This window comes from Pan paniscus, chromosome 8 (assembly GCF_029289425.2).
Source record: "Pan paniscus chromosome 8, NHGRI_mPanPan1-v2.0_pri, whole genome shotgun sequence".
NCBI lineage: Eukaryota > Metazoa > Chordata > Mammalia > Primates > Hominidae > Pan > Pan paniscus.
The window spans coordinates 111,322,394-111,341,904 of NC_073257.2; the positions used below are offsets into that span (position 1 = coordinate 111,322,394).

The following is a 19,511-nucleotide window of genomic DNA, read 5'->3' on the forward strand; positions in this document are numbered from 1 at the left end:
CACATTTAAAGCAGTGTGTAGAGGGAAATTTATAGCACTAAATGCCCACAAGAGAAAGCAGGAAAGATCTAAAATTCACACCCTAACATCACAATTAAAAGAACTAGAGAAGCAAGAGCAAACCCATTCAAAAGCTAGCAGAAGGCAAGAAATAACTAAGATCAGAGCAGAACTGAAGGAGATAGAGACACAAAAAACCCTTCAAAAAATCAATGAATCCAGGAGCTGGTTTTTTGAAAAGATCAACAAAATTGATAGACTGCTAGCAAGACTAATAAAGAAGAAAAGAGAGAAGAATCAAATAGACGCAATAAAAAATGATAAAGGGGATATCACCACCGATCCCACAGAAATACAAACTACCATCAGAGAATACTACAAACACCTCTATGGAAATAAACTAGAAAATCTAGAAGAAATGGATAAATTCCTCGACACATACACCCTCCCAAGACTAAACCAGAAAGAAGTTGAATCTCTGAATAGACCAATAACAGGCTCTGAAATTGAGGCAGTAATTAATAGCTTACCAACCAAAAAAAGTCCAGGACCAGACGGATTCACAGCCGAATTCTACCAGAGATACAAGGAGGAGCTGGTACCATTCCTTCTGAAACTATTCCAATCAATAGAAAAAGAGGAAATCCTCCCTAACTCATTTTATGAGGCCAGCATCATCCTGATACCAAAGCCTGGCAGAGACACAACCAAAAAAGAGAATTTTAGACCAATATCCCTGATGAACATCGATGCAAAAATCCTCAATAAAATGCTGGCAAACCAAATCCAGCAGCACATCAAAAAGCTTATCCACCATGATCAAGTGGGCTTCATCCCTGGGATGCAAGGCTATTTCAACATACACAAATCAATAAACGTAATCCAGCATATAAACAGAACCAAAGCCAAAAACCACATGATTATCTCAATAGATGCAGAAAAGGCCTTTGACAAAATTCAACAGCCCTTCATGCTAAAAACTCTCAATAAATTACGTATTGATGGGACGTATCTCAAAATAATAAGAGCTATCTATGACAAACCCACAGCCAATATCATACTGAATGGGCAAAAACTGGAAGCATTCCCTTTGAAAACGGGCACAAGACAGGGATGTCCTCTCTCACCACTCCTATTCAACATAGTGTTGAAAGTTCTGGTCAGGGCAATCAGGCAGGAGAAAGAAATAAAGGGTATTCAATTAGGAAAAGAGGAAGTCAAATTGTCCCTGTTTGCAGATGACATGATTGTGTAACTAGAAAACCCCATCGTCTCACCACAAAATCTCCTTAAGCTGATGAGCCACTTCAGCAAAGTCTCAGGATACAAAATCAATGTGCAAAAATCACAAGCATTCTTATACACCAATAACAGACAAATAGAGAGCCAAATCATGAGTGAACTACCATTCACAATTGCTTCAAAGAGAATAGAATACCTAGGAATCCAACTTACAAGGGATGTGAAGGACCTCTTCAAGGAGAACTACAAACCACTGCTCAACGAAATAAAAGAGGATACAAACAAATGGAAGAACATTCCATGCTCACGGATAGGAAGAATCAATATCATGAAAATGGCCATACTGTACAAGGTAATTTATAGATTCAATGCCATTCCCATCAACCTACCAATGACTTTCTTCACAGAATTGGGAAAAACTACTTTAAAGTTCATATGGAACCAAAAAACAGCCCCCATTGCCAAGTCAATCCTAAGCTGGAGGCATCATGCTACTTGACTTCAAACTATACTACAAGGCTACAGTAACCAAAACAGCATGGTACTGGTACCAAAACAGAGATACAGACCAATGGAGCAGAACAGAGCCCTCAGAAATAATACCACACATCTACAATTATCTGATCTTTGACAAACCTGACAAAAACAAGAAATGGGGAAAGGATTCCCTATTTAACAAATGGTGCTGGGAAAACTGGCTAGACATATGTAGAAAGCTGAAACTGGATCCCTTCCTTACACCTTATACAAAAATTAATTCAAGATGGATTAAAGACTTAAATGTTAGACCTAAAACCATAAAAACCCTAGAAGAAAACCTAGGCAATACTATTCAGGACATAGGCATGGGCAAGGACTTCATGTCTTAAACACCAAAAGCAATGTCAACAAAGGCCAAAATTGACAAATGGGATCTAATTAAACTCAAGAGCTTCTGCACAGCAAAAGAATCTACCATCAGAGTGAACAGGCAACCTACAGAATGGGAGAACATTTTTGCAATCTACTCATCTGACAAAGGACTAATATCCAGAATCTACAAAGAACTCAAACAAATTTACAAGAAAAAAACAAACAACCCCATCAACAAGTGGGCAAAGGATATGAACAGACACTTCTCAAAAGAAGACATTTATGCAGCCAACAGACACATGAAAAAATGCTCATCGTCACTGGCCATCAGAGAAATGCAAATCAAAACCACAATGAGATACCATCTCACACCAGTTAGAATGGTGATCATTAAAAAGTCAGGAAACAACAGGTGCTGGAGAGGATGTGGAGAAATAGGAACACTTTTACACTGTTGGTGGGACTGTAAACTAGTTCAACCATTGTGGAAGATAGTGTGGCGATTCCTCAGGGATCTAGAACTAGAAATACCATTTTCCCAGCCATCCCATTACTGGGTATATACCCAAAGGATTATAAATCATGCTGCTATAAAGACACATGCATACATATGTTTATTGCAGCACTATTCACAATAGCAAAGACTTGGAACCAACCCAAATGTCCATCAATGATAGACTGGATTAAGAAAATGTGGCACATATAAAAGGATGAGTTCATGTCCTTTGTAGGGACATGGATGAAGCTGGAAACCATCATTCTCAGCAAACTATCGCAAGGACAAAAAACCAAATGCTGCATGTTCTCACTCATAGGTGGGAATTGAACAATGAGAACACTTGGACACAGGAAGGAGAACATCACACACGGGTCCTGTTGTGGGGTGGAGGGATGGGGGAGGGATAGCATTAGGAGATATACCTAATGTAAATGATGAGTTAATGGGTGCAGCACACCAACATGGCACATGTATACATATGTAACAAACCTGCATGTTATGCACATGTACCCTACAACTTAAAGTATAATAAAAAATATATATATATATTTATATATATATATATCTTTATATATATATATATAAAGAAAGGCTCAGAGCTCAATAACCACTGGTACCCACAGTGATGTATTAATAGATGCCAAGAGAGTATCCAAAAAGTATATCTTCAAATATTTGCTGCCATGAAGATGGCCTTTTAAAATTGTTTTATGATCAAAAATATAAAACAGGAGAAACTAGACTAAGAGGGAGGGCTACGTTCCCAGGGTCAAGGCTACAAAAAATAGCCTTAAGTCTTACAGTGTAAGTCATCAAATGGAGATCAATGGGCAGAGGAACAGCATCTGCCCAACATAGTTAACAACTATATAAGAAATGCAGTATTAGAGGAAGAAACTCCCCAACATGGAATCTCTGTTTTCATTTGTCAGCAACAGAATTCCAACTAATTTATTTAGTTTCAGAAGAGAGGCCCCAGTGGCCTATGTTCCCCACTTTCTTTTTTTTTTTTTTCTTTTCTTTTGAGACAGGGTCCCATTCTGTTGCCCAGGCTGGAATGCAGTGGTGCAATCATGGCTCACTGCAGCCTCCACTTCTTGGGGTCAAGCAATCTTCCCACCTCAGTCTCCCAAGTACCTGGGACTACAGATGCATGCCACCATGCCCGGCTAATTTTTGTATTTCCTTGTAGAGACGGGTTTTTGCCATGTTACTCAGGCTGGTCTTGAACTCCTGAGCTCAAGTAATCTGCCCACCTTGGCCTCCCGAAGTGCTGGGATTACAGGCGTGCATCACCACGCCTGGCCAGTTCCCCACTTTCAAACTTCATTAGGATTCTCCTCCACCTCTGCAGAAACACTGGATTTTCAGAAAAACTTACCAATATGATTAATAATCTCTATACTCTTAACTATTCTAACCATATGACTTCAGTTCATTGAGGCAAATCATAGTCTCTCATTCCAATCTATACAAAACCTTAATGAAGTTCATTACTTGCCTAATCATGGACCTGAGTCCCAAGACCTTCACCAGGGCCTTCCCTGCTTCCTGGTACATGTACAAATGTATGGGTGTGCAACCTTTATTGTCCTCTGCCGTTCTGCTTATCAGGGCATCTGGGTAACATGATATATAAAAGGAAAACCTACTGTACACAGCATGTGGGGAATAAATCAGATGACTCCAAGATGTGGTTTCCTCAATGCATGAACTACAGGCTACCTCACAACACTGACCCAGGGGAATGATAATGGCCACTGGTTTAAACTGTGCAATTCCCAACTGGACTAGTGCAAAAATCTGAGCTCTTCTTTTTCCCACCCACCCAATCAGACTTATCTTCTTCAAACAACACTTTTATTGGGTAACTCCTCTGCTCCAACCTTCAGTTGGCTCCTCCTGCCCTGGCTGCCAGAATCAGCCTGCCTAACCTATCCAACATGTTCCCAGCTCTCATCAGGTAGGTCTCTTTACAAGCTAGACCTGCTTAGCTCTTGCCTCTGTCCCTGGACTCCTACCATTCAAGATGAATATCCTTCCTCTTGCCCCTCTTCCATATTTTATGGTTCTCAAAACTGGCTATACTTTGAAAACACCTGGGGAGTATTTAAAAAATATGCCCATGGGGGAGAAGAAAAGGGAGTGAAAGAGAGGGGAGAAGGGTGGTGCCTCCAAGATTCTGATTTACCTGGCCTGGCATGGGGTCCACAGGGCCCAGCCACAGTATGTTTTTAAAAACTCCCCAGGTAATACTAATATCCAGCTGGAGCTGAGAACCAGTGTCCCGGCCTCGCTCACACATTCTGTAAGATTCAGCTCAAGTGCCATCTCCAGCACTCATAGGTCTCCCTCCCCTCTGAATTCCTACAACACTGAGAATCTGTTCCACTTCCTGGAACACACAGCCTATCTCACTGTTCTACTTCCAAATGTGTTCTTCCTCCATGTATCTCCAGTTACACATAGACTATATACCAGGAAGCACTTAAATGATAGATGCTGAGATCAACAGTAGAAGTATTAAAGAATATTAGAACTGGCAGGGACTTTAGACAGCATCTACTAGTAGCTCCTGAACCCTTGAAGGGCCACAGACACCTTTTGAAAATCTGATAAAAGCTATGCACCTTCTCCCAAGAAATAAGTACACACAAAATTCTGCATATAATTTCAGGGGACTCAGAGGCCCCTTAAACAATTCCCTACGCAAGTGCTCCTCATGGGATCACAGACTCGCACTATGTGGTCATTTTCTAACATGTGTATGTGAGCCCAGAGGGCTAAATGACTTGCCTATGATCAAAAGTAGTGGCAGAGTTGGATCTAGAACCCTGGTGTCTTTATCACTCCATTGAATTCTTTCTACTTGGCATCTCCACTGACTGCTTCAAATGCAGTAGCTAAAATCTGATGATCTACTGGGCAAAACTGAACAAGTGAAAAAGCCGTGCTTTGTACATGGCCACATTATTTGCGCCATCAGGTTCCTGAACTCGCGCTACAGAAACACTTATTCATTGGCAGTTCAATAGACATAACGCCTAATATTTTAAACAAACTGTATTCTCAACATCTTTTTACTTTCAGTTTCTAAAGAGAAAATACATCCTTACCCAAAACTTACCCGCTTCTCCTTGAGAGCTGGGCTATCATCCCCAAGGGCAAGACGAGAAGCACAGCTCCGGAACTCGGCCAGGCCCAGGATTGGCAGATACTCGTGATTTAGGCTATTGTCATTAGCAATCTTCTGCTCCACTTTCTTCACTACTGGCAAAACCCAGGGATGGCAGTCATCCGTGCGATATGCTGGAGAATGGAAAAGAGTTATACATAGTGGAGGCTCATGCTGTGTCCAAGTTAAGAGTTTGTAACTGTGAACTAGGAGAATCCCACCACCTTCCAGTCAAAACAGAACAGTGAAGGAAATTGGAGAAAAGTTTGTTCACTTACTGAGTACCTAATTTGAGCCAAGCATTGGGCTAGGTGCTGGGCAAACATAAGGGCAGATGTGGTCCCCATCCTTGTGGAACTTACAGCTCTTAACTATGTGACCTCCAAAAAGTAGAATGCTGAAATAAAACTGGGACATCATAGAGCCTGGTCACATGAGAAAGTACATAGAAAAGCACTCTGCAAAGCAAAAAGCATCTTGCAAATGTCATGTCAATATCACTAGTGCACTGAGGTCTCTAGGCCATTGGCCCAGCAGTCTTCTTCCTTCTGCATCTCCCCAAGAGACTTCCAGAAAAAGCCTAGGTGCTACTTCCACATGAACCTGGCACCTTTAACACAAACATGGAGAAGGAGTGGAAGAAGGCCCACCACTCCTCTTGTCCCAGAGGAACAGAAATAAGACGAATGATAAGCAAATGCCCTGACGATTTCAATGACAGGTGACACAATCACCCAAGGACCCACTTAAACACATCTTTATCCTCTCTCTGTATTTTGACCTCAGCCAGTGTTTACCCTTCTGACTTCATTCCACTTCATCTGCCTCACCCTTTCATTGATCTATTTCACAATATTTAATCCTGCTCTACAGTAAACCTCTAAGCATTTCCTCTTCCTCTGAAAGTATTTTTAAGTCACTCTGAGTTATCCAGCACCAATTTTTTCCCCTACACTATTCTATGATTATGTTAGGATTAGAGCTTTACAGGGCAGTTACTTTAGCTTTGCACCCACGCCAGTAATCTGTCCAAGTAGGATTCCTGGCAGGGGTCATTTGCCTCTCTGTTTGAATGTTTAGGTCCTCAATAATCCTACACTTACGCAAGTGATTTTGAAATGGAAACAAAATTTTAGAGTGATACTGATTTTTATTTTCTTGATTTCTGCCCAAAATTAATCCCTGACTTAAAAAAAAAATTACATTTTAGGGTTGTTGTTACCATTTACTGAACAACACGTGTTGATTGTAGAAAATTGGGAAAAGCCCAGAAGGTAAAAAATAAACATTATAATTAACATGTGATTGTGTTTTGAAATGTGAGAAGGCGATGAGATTTGATAGGGGTCAGGAGTAGACGGATATAGTTTGGCTGTGTGTCCCCACCCAAATCTCATGTTGAATTGTAATCTCCAGTGTTGATGGACCATGGGGGCAGATTTCTGCCTTGCTGTTCTTGTGACAGTGAGTGAGTTCTCACTACATCTGGTTTTTTAAAAGTGTATAGCACCTCCCGCTTTGCTCTTCTCCTGCTGGGCCATGTGAAGGTGCTTGCTTGCGCTTCACTCTTCCTCCATGATTGTAAGTTTCCTGAGGCCTCCCAACCGTGTTTCTTATATGGCCGGTGGAACCATGAGTCCATTAAACCTCTTTTCTTTATAAATTACCCAGTCTCAGGTAGTTCTTTATAGCAGTGTGAGAACTAACATAACATATAATCCCAGTACTCAGAGACAAGGAGTATGAAAATTTTGGTGTACAACCTTCTAAGCTTTATTTTTGATGGGCATATTCTTTTATAAAATATGGATCAAACTATACATAGAATTTTCAACATGCTTTTTTCCATTAAATATATACTATGCATTTTTCCTCCTCATTAACTATTCTTCTAATAGGTGACATGTTTGCATGTCTCCATCCCATTCTTATCCTCTATCTACCTAGTTCTCAAATCCCTCCCTCCATAAATAACAACTGTTAGTTTCTTACATATCCTTCCTGCATTTCCCTATGCCTACACAAGCAAACACAGCTTCTTACATATGCCCTTTTAAACAAAAGGTAGCATACGGCATACTATACACTGTTTTGTGTTCCTTGCTTTTTCCACTTGAAAATCATTTTACATTTGCGCATAGAGAGCGTCCTTGTTCTTTTTTACAGCTGCTTAGCTGATGAATGTACCATATTTTACTTTGCCAGTCTCTTGTTGGACATTTGAGTTGTTTACAATCTTTGGCTATTAAAACAATACTTCAGTGAACGACCCTGTACATACGTCATCTCACATGTATGCAAATATATCTGTAAGATGCCGGGTGGAAAACAAAAGAGTGGGCTAAGAAGTATGTGTTTTTGTAATTTTGACAAATATTTCCAAATTGTCCAAATTGATACAGGAATTATATCAATTTACATTCCCACCAGCACTGTTTAAGAGTGTTTGCTTCCACACAGCCTTACGCACTGAGTGTATTTTTGCCAATATAATATGTCAAGTAGTTTTAATTTGCATTTATCTTATTATGAATGCAATTGGGTATTTTTCACAAATATGAGCCATTTACAACATCATTTTAGTGGATAAATATTTGTTTTATATATAATTTATTAACTGTGTTGCTTTAAATTATTTGCTGTTATAAACATTGTGATAAATGTTCATATATTTACACATATTCGTGAGTGTTTTCTTAGGAAAAATATCTAAATGTTAATTTATTAGGTCACAGGATATACAGCAAAAAGACTTTATAAGATCATTTTGAATGATCAGCTAACTCTACCCTCCAGGAATATGTCATCTGCAAATCTGAGAAACATTTCAAGTTAGTAATAGAAATGTGGACAGGGCTACAGACTGACAGAGCCACTGACCAAATGCCTCTGGGTAGGTGAATCAAACAATACTCTCATACCACTCATAGTCTACCCTCCGGCTCTGGTGAATCTAACTCACAATATTTTTTTCTTTTTTTGAGACAGGGTCTCACTCTGTTGCCCAGGTGAGAGTGCAGTGGCACGAACACAGCTCACTGCAGCTTCAACCCCCTGGGCTCAAGCAATTCTCTTGCCTCAGCTTCCCATGTAGCTGAGACCAAAGTCATTCACCACCAGGACCAGCTAATTTTTTTTTTTTTAATTTTTCATAGAAACAGGGCCTCACTTTGTTGCCCAGGCTGGTCTCAAACTCCTGGGCTCAAGCAAACCTCCCGCCTCGGACTTCCAAAGTGCTGGGATTACAGGAGTGAGCCACCATGCCTGGCCCAACTCACAGTACTCTCATACCATTCATGATATACCCCTTAGTCCACCAAACTTCTCAACAAGTTCAAAAAGCCTCCTTCGCCAGCTGGGATTTGGTCTGGTTTCTCTAAAGATGTACCAAAATAGCTACTTCCAAGTAAGAGTTGTCCCTAAAGCACATCAACATATCTATGATCACAACGTTACCATTGTTCAAAATATTCTTGAAACTTCTTTTGGAATTGTTTCTAGAGGCAACATCTCATTATTTTGAATAGCCTCAATAGTGCCAAATCTTTGTCCTTTGAAAGTCAATTATTTTTCGGGAATAGCATTTGCATCATCTCCATTGAAAAGAGTGGGTGAATAAGCTGGGTAAAACTCACAGAGAACAATTATTTTAAAAAATGATCCCTTGTGTGGGTCCTACATGCCTTGATAGCTAGTCTAAAAGGGGTTTCTAGAAATCTTGGAACAAGAAAAGCGTATTTGAACTACCTACAAAGGATACTAGGTAGATGCAAAAAAATTTGGGATGTTTATAGAAAAACCAGTTCTGTTATGTTTCAGTTCTGTGTCTGGGTGTTATATCTATTCTATAACATTATTAGGCTATGTGTTTATATTTATGATAATATGTCATTCACAAATAATGTGCTATGAATAAATAAAATATGAAAGAGAAAGAAAAGACTGGAATACTGCTGTTCTTACCACTACTGAATACTCTGTGAAACTCTAAAATTCCAATACTACTACTTGGGTTGGGGATGGTTGGAGAGGCATTGTGTCTATACTGTGACTAAAAAAAAACTGGCCAATTTACAACTCCCCTTCCTTCTCCATTGCCCAGTTTTTCCCAGGTTGAGTTCTAGATTTGTTTCTGATGCCTCTCCTAACTGCCCTAGTGAAGCAGAACCAGATTCCTCTTGGGTGACTGGAGCAGTGAGGTCAGGCATTAACAACAACCACTATTCCTGCTCTCCCCAAGAATTTTTATTCCTATTTGTTGGACCCTTGAGTTTCTCATTCACTCTTTCATTCACTCGCTCACATAACAAGTACTTACTAAGTCTCACCATGAGCCAGGCACTGGCTAGTAGAAGCTATAGAGACTGATAAAATAAGATCCCATCTGCTCTCCAAGAAACACAGAGCATAGATAGAGCCTTTAATTCTAATTTGAGGAATCAGAGAAGATTTTACAGAGAATGAAGAATGAAAGATGAATAAGAGTTTAAAAGGTAAACAAGGGAAGAAGGGCATGCGAGAGGGCACACCTGTGCAAGGCCCCAGAGGCCTGGGGAGCATGAGGTCTTTGAGGATCTGCATTTTCATGACTCTGATGTGGAATCCACTAAGGATTAGCCGGGAGTGGCTAAAAGAATCCTGGAGTCTCTTTTAGGGAACTTCAGTTTCAATGGGTAACCACTGAAAGCATTTAAGCAAGAGAGTGACATGAGCAGCTGCACATTTTAATGGGATCATTTGAGTGACACCACAGAAAATAAACCGGAGAGAAGGACAGAGACAGTAGTTAAGAAGGGTAAGTTACTAGAAGTAGAAGGAGTAGAAAGCTACTGCAATATTCCAGAAGCGAAATAATGCGGCCTTGAATTCACACAATGGCAGCAGGGATGAAGAAAAGGGGTGCCACTGGAAATAGATTCGAGGTAGAAAAGACAGAACCTATTGACCAAATAAAAAGACAGGGGATTGGGGAAAGGGCTGCTGTTGACTCCAAGGTCTCCCTCAAGTCTGGATAATGAGTGGATGGTGGTAGTGGGGTCGACCAAGATCTAGAACACAAGGGGAAGATAGAAGAAAAGATCAAGGGGAAGGTGGAAATGATGAGCTGTGCTTTGAACATGCTGAATTTGAGGGAGTTGTAGGATGTGTCCACTGTAGGCCTGACATTCAGAGATGAGGTCTGGGGCATGGAGAAAGACATTGACGGAACCTGAGGGCAGAGAAATAACAACACGGATTTACTAAATACTTTGTACATACAAGGTACTGCACTAAATACATTTCTTTACTCTCATTTAATTCGTATAGCAACCCACAAAATAGATATTGTGATGTCTATTTTAAGGATCTGGCTGCTGCAGCCAGAAAAGTCAAATCATTTGCCCAGGATCACAGAGATAACAAGAGCTAGGCTGTCATACTATTAAGTTCATGGATCCATGTGCTTTTTTAAAAGCAAGAGATGTCTAGAGAAAGCCTGAAGCAAGCAGGCCCCTGGGACCATGTCAGGGGCCTTTTTATCAGCATGCTCCCCAGCTCCACGCCCCACTGCTCTTCTTCCTGGACATAAACCCTTTTAGGGGAGTCACACAGTCTACAGGTGGGCCCAGCAGTCTTGCTTTGCAGAAGGAAAGGAAGAAAGAACACAGATTTAAATGGTCAAACCATCACCCTCATCTTCCTCCTAAGATCGCCACTTCCCTCACCTATCCCCACTCAAGAGCCTATTAGGATACTGGGGAGAAGGCCAGGGGTACTCAGAAACATCTGATAAAGCATATTTTTCCAACTATTTTATTTGAAGATGCTAGGAAACCATGTTGAAAATAAGAAATATTAAAGCTAGCAGAGTTTATCTGGGCCAAAAGAAAGCTACGCTCACATGAAAAAATGGACTGGAGTCTTTGAAGAAACTTCTTGCTATAGGTTGCACCAGGTTGGATCCATTTCCCATGTCCTTCAAACCACTTCAGTCTGAAGCATTGAGAAGCACTAAAATGATCAACTTAGAAAGCATTGTGCTTAGCAGTGGAAAATGTGATACTCTCCTCTGTTTACCTATAAGGAAATTATTTAAATCATCACAGCAAGAAGAAAAACTGAGGAAACTAGCTGCAAGTAGGAACTGTCTGAGATTACAGGTGCAGTTTATTCTAAACGTGTCCAAAATCACTGGAACATTAACTAGATAACCTCCATTAGGTTTTATCTTAACTTGGGGGAAAAAAAGTATCTTCCCTAAGGTCAATGATTAATTACATTTTCTTCACAAGGGGTATACTTGGGGATGTGTATAAATAAGACTAGGACATATAACGGCTGGAAGGAGACCTTTTATTCTACTCTAATTAGATCCTTATCCAAACACCTGCTATCCACAAAAAGACGAGTCACAGTGATGATCAAAAATAACATTTATATATAACACTTTTCATTTACATATCACATTTCACATATAATTATTCATTTAATCCTCAGACAACTGATGAGGCCAGTAAAATTATTATCCTACGCTACAGTCATAGAATGTGCTAGTGAATTGTGGAGTTGACTTTTAGTACAGTAGAATCTTTTTTATTTATTTATTTATTTTTTTTGAGACGGAGTCTCGCTCTGTTGCCCAGGCTGGAGTGCAGTGGCGCGATCTCAGCTCACTGCAAGCTCCGCCTCCTGGGTTCACGCCATTCTCCTGCCTCAGCCTCCCGAGTAGCTGGGACTGCAGGCGCCTGCCACCACACCCGGCTAATTTTTTTGTATTTTTAGTAGAGACGGGGCTTCACCGTGTTAGCCAGGATGGTCTCAATCTCCTGACCTCGTGATCCGCCCGCCTCGGCCTCCCAAAGCGTTGGGATTACAGGCGTGAGCCACCGTGCCTGGCCCAGTAGAGTCTTAAGAGTAGAATTTGGGAGAGAGGTCATTCAATCTTGTCTCCTCATTTAACAGATGAGCCCCAGGGATGTTAAACAACCCTTCCAAGTCACATGGCTGGACCACGGTGCTGGGCCTGTACCTAGGTCTCCTGGCTCTTCCCACTACAGTGTACTGGCTACCACCTGGAGGTACCTGAAATACAGGTGTGGGCAGAGACTCTGAGGCCTGAGAGACCTGGCCTGGATTCCCAGCTCTACCACCCAGTGGTCAAATGACCTGGGGCAAATTGCTTCACCTCTCCAGTCTTCAGCTTCCTTGCCTCTAAACAGTAATAGTAATAAACCACCCTCCAGAGTTGTGAGCATTCAGTGAGATTACATGCATAAATAATTTGCTCATGGTAAGGAGTTGGAGTTCCTGGAAAACATGACATAGGCACCATCACAGCTGAGGTGGCCGTCTGAGTCAATGACTCCAATTCTGAGTCCATTGCTTCTGGCCTGTGCTGTCGGGGTGCTTTTTCTCTGCATGAGCAATTTATTTCTGAACCAAGGTCATAAATTAGTTCATTTTGCAGTTCTTGAACTGAAAATTTTTATTCAATATCTTTTATGAGAATCACTCAAAGAAATGCCAAAACAACAATAACAGTAATACCTAACACTTACATAAATCCTACTTATGTGCCAGATACAGCTATAAACACTTTAAATGTACTTAATCCTCACAGAAACCCTGTAAGATAGTTCAAAGGTAAATTGAATTAATAAAATAAATCTGACGTGGTTTTTTGTTTTTTTTTTTTTCTTTCTTTCTTGAGACGGAGTCTCACTCTGTTACCCAGGCTGGAGTACAATGGCGTGATCTTGGCTCACTGCAACCGCCACCTCCCAGGTTCAAGCGATTCTCCTGCTTCAGCCTCCCAAGTAGCTGTGATTACCAGTGTGCACCACCACGTCTGGCTAATTTTTGTATTTTTAGTAAAGATGGGGTTTCACCATGTTAGCCAGGCTGGTCTCGAACTCCTGACCTCAGGTGATCCACCTGCCTTGGCCTCCCAAAGTGCTGGGATTACAGGCGTGAGCCACCGTGGCAGGCAAAATCTGACGTTTTAAAAAGATGTATTTAGATTGACAGTAATACTAGTTCTTTGTATACATCTGGCTGCAAAGAAACGCTTGGAGGTTTTGGACTGGTTTTAAATTAAGAGACCAAATGGTGTCCATTCAAATTCAATTTGAGGCAATCTTTCAACATTTCTCCCACTCAGTTGCCTGCTAAAAACATCATTTTCCCTCAATGGGCCAAACTATGTAGTACTGACTTATTTTAAAAGCTTTATGATGAAAAATTTCAAACCTATACAAAAGCTGAGAGAATAATATAACGTATGCCCATGTACCCATCACCCAGCTTCAACAAATTACCAGCTTCAACAAACCATCACTTTTCAATGGATTTTTCCTTACCCCTCCCCATACTCCTTAGTGAAGACTTTTTTTTTTTTTTTTGAGAAAGAGTCTCGCTCTGTCGCCCAGCCTGGAGTGCAATGGCGCGATCTCGGCTCACTGCAACCTCCGTCTCCCGGGTTTAAGCAATTCTTCTGCCTCAGCCTCCCGAGTACCTGGGACTATAGGCGGCCAACACCACGCCCGGATACTTTTTTGTATTTTTAGTAGAGATGGGGTTTCACCGTGTTAGCCACGATGGTCTCATCTCCTGACCTCGTGATCCGCCCGTCTCAGCCTCCCAAAGTGCTGGGATTACAGGCCTGAGCCACCGCGCCCGGCCGACTTTTTTTTTTTTTTTTTTAACAAATGCTATGCACAGACAAAACGTTATCTATGAGAAACCTGATTCTGAGCGTCCTTCATGTCACACTCTGCTACAAAATGATTCCACCTTCTCTTTCCACAATTTCTAGTCCTTTTATTCTAAGTCTATTCCCTAGCATAAGACTTTATCCTACCCATTTTCATCTCTCTGGCTGGTCTTTGCACGTGGCAAAATCCAAATGGAGAAAGTAAGTGTCTGTGGGGCTTCAAACATCCAAATGATAGTGAGAATAACAAATTCATCAGAGAGGGTTAGGGGTAAAAAATTTGAGAGGCACTCCAATATAAATCTTCTTGGCAGATGGGGAAACTGAGGCCCATGCTCTGAGCTGTCCAAGGTACAGATGAGAATCACTTGAATCAAGAAATGAAGATAGGATGTGTGGAAAGTAAGCTTCTACCATCCATACTTCTCTCTACTCCTTTCCACCATCTCTACCCATTCCTACCACATCTGTGACGGCCAGAACCATCTCCCCAGATCCCCCGGGGGCAGCATTAACCTGTCTCAAAGCATTGTGTAACACCAGCAGATTTTTAAATCCTTAAGGGCAAAATCAAGCCTCAGTCTCCCCCTACAAAGCTTAATAAGGTGGCTGATTGATACTCGGTGGTCACTCCAATATTTACCGACTCAGAACAGAGCTTTCTAGCGTTAAAAGTTCTCCTTTACCCATTTCCTAGCAACCAGAACCCTAAGCCTATCAGGCTTCCTATTTTTCTCCCTCTCTCTACAAGCTCCGGCAGCCTCATTTCTTAGGAGGATGCAGTATAAAGAAGGCAGAATGGGGAATCGGAAAGACTGAGTTTGTGTCTTGGCTGCTACACCTGGTTTGTGCGGCCTCGGACACATCGCCCCTTCCCAGGGACTCCACACCTGCATCTGTAAAATGGGCAGGTTTTAGGAAGCCTTCGTGGATCCAGCCTCCTCTCCGGCGCCGCCCTCTTCAGGCAGCGCCACACTGGGCCTCGGCTTCTCCCACAGTCTCCACGACCTGGGTTGGGTCCGCTCCACTCCCCGAGCTGCTCACACTCCAGAGCACTACATCCTTACCTCCCACTCCCAGGTTGACCTTGCGGGGGTCCGGATCCTCCCTGAAGTCGGCAGTGAGCTTGAAGACCAGGACAGGCTGGGCCTGCGGAACCTCGGCAAAGACTGACGGAGGTGCCATATCGAGAGACTAGGAATCAAGAGATTTCACCCCACGCCCGGAGCTGGCCGGTCAGGTCTGGCCGTTGCGACTGGAGGAGACACTCACCTTCACCTAGCCGGCGGGGGCGGGCCCGCGGCCTCCAATGGTCGAGCCGCGTCCAAAGCTTGGCAACGCGATTAACCAATCGCCAGCTTCTGACGACGAAGACACGGGGGAGAAGGAACGCTATTAGCCAATCCAAGAAAACAATTTATCGACTGCCGAGAATGATGCAACCAATGCAATTTCCTCCGGCTGAGGCGTGGGCGGAGACTACGGTTGATTGGTAGAGCGTGCTCCTATCGCAGAGGCTGTTATTCCTTGGGTCTCCTGGCTGAGGGGAGGAGCCGAGCGAGCGGCGGGTGTCCCTGAGAGGCCACCTTTCGACCTTCGAGGGCCAGGAGGATACGGGGAGGTGGCCGGAGGGAGTTCCCGAACACAGGTCTTCCTGTTCCCGCCGAGCAGGTGTTGGCGGTGCCAGGCCCGGCCTGGCGGGCTCGGGCTGGCAGCCAAATACCCAGCGTCTGTGCTCGGGACGCGAGTGTTCGGCCAGGACGTGCAGCTCCGGAGCCCGCGCGGGCGACCTTGACCACCTTTGTCGGCTGTTTCCCCCTGAGGGAAGTATACCTGTCCTGCCAGCCTTGGTCTCTGGCAGGGAAGGTCCTTCCAACAGAGAGGGGTGCCCACGAATTCCTTTTTGCCGCTCTTCTATTAATAGTTTGAGATTTTCCTCCCCGATTCCTTGCAGAGAGGGCCTGGTCCTCAAGGACCTCGGGATCTGGGCGCGGTGTCCCTTCCCAGCTTCCTCCCGCGCGCACCGGACCAGATCTTGCTGTCGTCAGCTGGCTGGTACCCAAAGTTCCTCTTCGTCAGGCTGTTCCTTCCCCGTTAGAGTCCTTCCTCCCCAGGAGCCCTCTCCATCTGTTGACCTTCAAGACCCAGAGCAAAATGCCACTTCATCCATGAAGCCTTCCCTTAACCCTTATTCTGGCCAAAATGTCTCTTTCCTGTGCTTCTGTACTTTCACAATTTTAGAAAATGCCTTTGTGGTTAAAAACCTATCTCCGGGACCGGACTATCTAGGTTTAGATTCTGGCTGCCGCTTACGAATTTGGGCAGGTTTAGTCAAGTTATTTTAACCTCTCTGTGGAAGTTCCTGCTCTGTGGAAATAATAGTATTTTCCTCAGAGTTGGTGTGGGGAGTTTGTGAGTTAATACATATACGAAGTGGTTAGTTGCGTGTAAGAAGGACTCTCTAAATGTCAGCTATTATTAACATTGCATATCTGCCACACCCCTCGTAGATGGTAAACTGCTTTTTTTTTTTTTTTTTTTTTTTTTTTTACTTTTATTTTAGGTTCGGGATACATGCACAGGTTTGTTTTATAGGTAAATTGCTTGTCATGTGGGTTTGTTGTACAAATTATTTTGTCACCCAGATAGTAAGCATAGTACTTGACAGGTATTTTTTCTGATCCTCTCCCCCCTCCCACCCTCTAGCCTCAAGTAGGTCCCAGTGTCTGTTGTTCTCTTCTTTGTGTCCATGTGTTCTCAATGTTTAGCTCCCACTTACAAGTCAGAACATGCAGTATTTGGTTTTCTCTTCCGCATTAGTTCACTTAGGATAAAGGCCTCCAGCTCCATCCATGTTGCTACAAAGGACATGATCTCTTTCTTTTTTATGGCTGCATAGTAGTCCATGGTGTATATGTACCGTATTTTCTTCAGTCTACTGGTGATGGGCATTTAGGTTGATGCCATGTCTTTACGATTGTGAATAGTGCTGCAGTGAACATACATGTACATGTATCTTTATGGTAGAATGATTTATATTCTTTTGGGTATAGACCCAATACTGGGATTGTTGGGTCGAATGGTAATTCTGTTTTAAGTTCTTTGAGAAATCGCCACACCGCTTTCCGCAGTTACTGAACTAATTTACATTCCCACCAGCATTGTATAAGCATTCCCTTTTCTCCACAACCTCACCAGAAACCAGCATCTGTTATTTCTTGACTTTTATTAATAGCCATTCTGACTGGTGTGAGATGATATCTCATTGTAGTTTTGATTTGGGTTTCTCTAGTGATTAGTGATGTTGAGTATTTTATATGCTTGTTGGCCATGTAGCTTCTTTTGGCTAGGGACCTGTGAGTCTCCCTAGGTTTCTTGCACTTACTAAGCCTTCAACAAATGGTAGAAGAGTCAATTCTCTTGGTGTTTCAGAAGAAAACAATATCACAGCCCCTCTCCACTGGATAATACTATAAATCTTAAAATGAATTTTCATTCAGAGTAATAAACACAAGCCAAAGAACTTTGTATAACATCCGTCAACTTTTTGTGTTATCTATTTCTTTTCCAAAACATTGCCTCTGGTTTTAAAGGTAACTGCCCACAGTGTTTCACTAATAACATTTTAAGCATTACAAGTTCAACACTGAAGGTCAAATGACAACGAACTTTCAGTGCTTCCAAAAGCAGGGGCAGAGGGCAACTGCTGAGGGGGGCATTGTATAGCCTAACCTTCCCAGAATTTGATTTAAAAGTATGATCTTCACAGCGTTGGCCAGCAATATCATGGTCACTCCCTACGTCATTCCCTGGGAGAAAAACAACCCTAGGTTACCTAAACAATGTTGGCGAAGACCAAATATTTATTAACATCCTAAGCAGCCCCATAATCAAGCCAATGCTGATAGGGACAAAGAAGGTGCCATGTGCAGTTTTTCTCCATGTCCCCACAATATCTGCTCTGAATTTTAAAAGGCAATTACTGGGGGAGAAGGAAGCCTATATATTATGTAGGATCCAAGTCTCAAACTGCTTTCCTAGGGAGTGTGAGGTTCTTGGAGATTAAGTGCAGTACCTTTCTGTCTTGAGCCTTGTAGGCTGCCCCTCTAATTTAATGCCAGTCTTGAAATAAACAGAATGCTTTCCAAGTCATCGCTAATTTTAACACTTTAAATTTAGAATTGCTTAGAATTGACTCAACACTGCCTCCTTGCTGAATGGATAATTCAAGCAAACAACTCAAGAGCTGGATGCTGCCCAGACAGGTAGGCAGCCAGATAAAGTGAGTGTCCAGGGAAAGAGCAGTAAGGGTCAGAAGAGAAAGAGGCTGGTGTTCTCACTGCCTCCTGCCTTCCTTATGACTGTCTGTTCAGAAGTCCTCCTAGCATCTTTCTTCTGCCTTCCCCTGCTCCTGTCCCTGAAACCTTTTCTTCAAAAGAAGTGGAAAAGAGGAACTGGGAACCCATATAGCAACAGCATCACCTGGAATGAATTCCTTTAGAACATACTGTCTTGGAAATCTGAAGCCTGCAGGGCTGGACAGGCAAGAAGAGCAGTGAGCACTGCATGAACCTGTAAGTAAATCTGCATGTGGATGGTTTTTTGGGTTTTTTTCAGACAGAGCCTTACTCTGTTGCATAGGCTGAAGTGCAGTGGCACGATCTCAGCTCACTGCAACCTCTGCCTCCTGGGCTCAGGTGATTGTCCCACCTCAACCTCTCAAGTAGCTGGGACCACAGGTGTGCACCAACATGTGCAGCTAATTTTTGTAGAGATGGGGTTTCGCCGTGTTGGCCAAGCTGGTCTCGAACTCCTGGGTCAAGCAATCGGCCTCCCAAAATGTTGAGATTACAGGCGTGAGCTACTGCACCAGGCCACACATGCTTATTTTACTCAGTCTTGCCCCTGAATACCCGAAGGTCTAAACTTAGGAAAAAGTCAGGGGAGGGATGAGTTTATCATTCTTTGGAGTCGTTATATTTGGGTGAGTGCTGGCACTATGGGTAGGATATTATTTAGAAGCTGAGTTGTGTACTGAGCAAATGTTTCTT

General features: G+C 42.6%; 1 protein-coding gene across 1 annotated transcript in view; it reads right to left on the reverse strand.

The window, feature by feature from the left end:
* GOT1 (glutamic-oxaloacetic transaminase 1) overlaps window positions 1-15,821 on the reverse strand; it is a 33,891-nt gene extending 18,070 nt beyond the window's left edge. The window contains exons 1-2 of the mRNA XM_003825455.5: window positions 15,528-15,821; window positions 5,721-5,902 (exon numbers count right to left, since the gene is read on the reverse strand). Of these exons, the coding sequence (XP_003825503.1) occupies window positions 5,721-5,902; window positions 15,528-15,645 (300 nt within the window). The 5' untranslated portion in view covers window positions 15,646-15,821. The remainder of the gene's footprint in view (window positions 1-5,720; window positions 5,903-15,527) is intronic.
* Window positions 15,822-19,511: the final 3,690 nt, after the last annotated feature.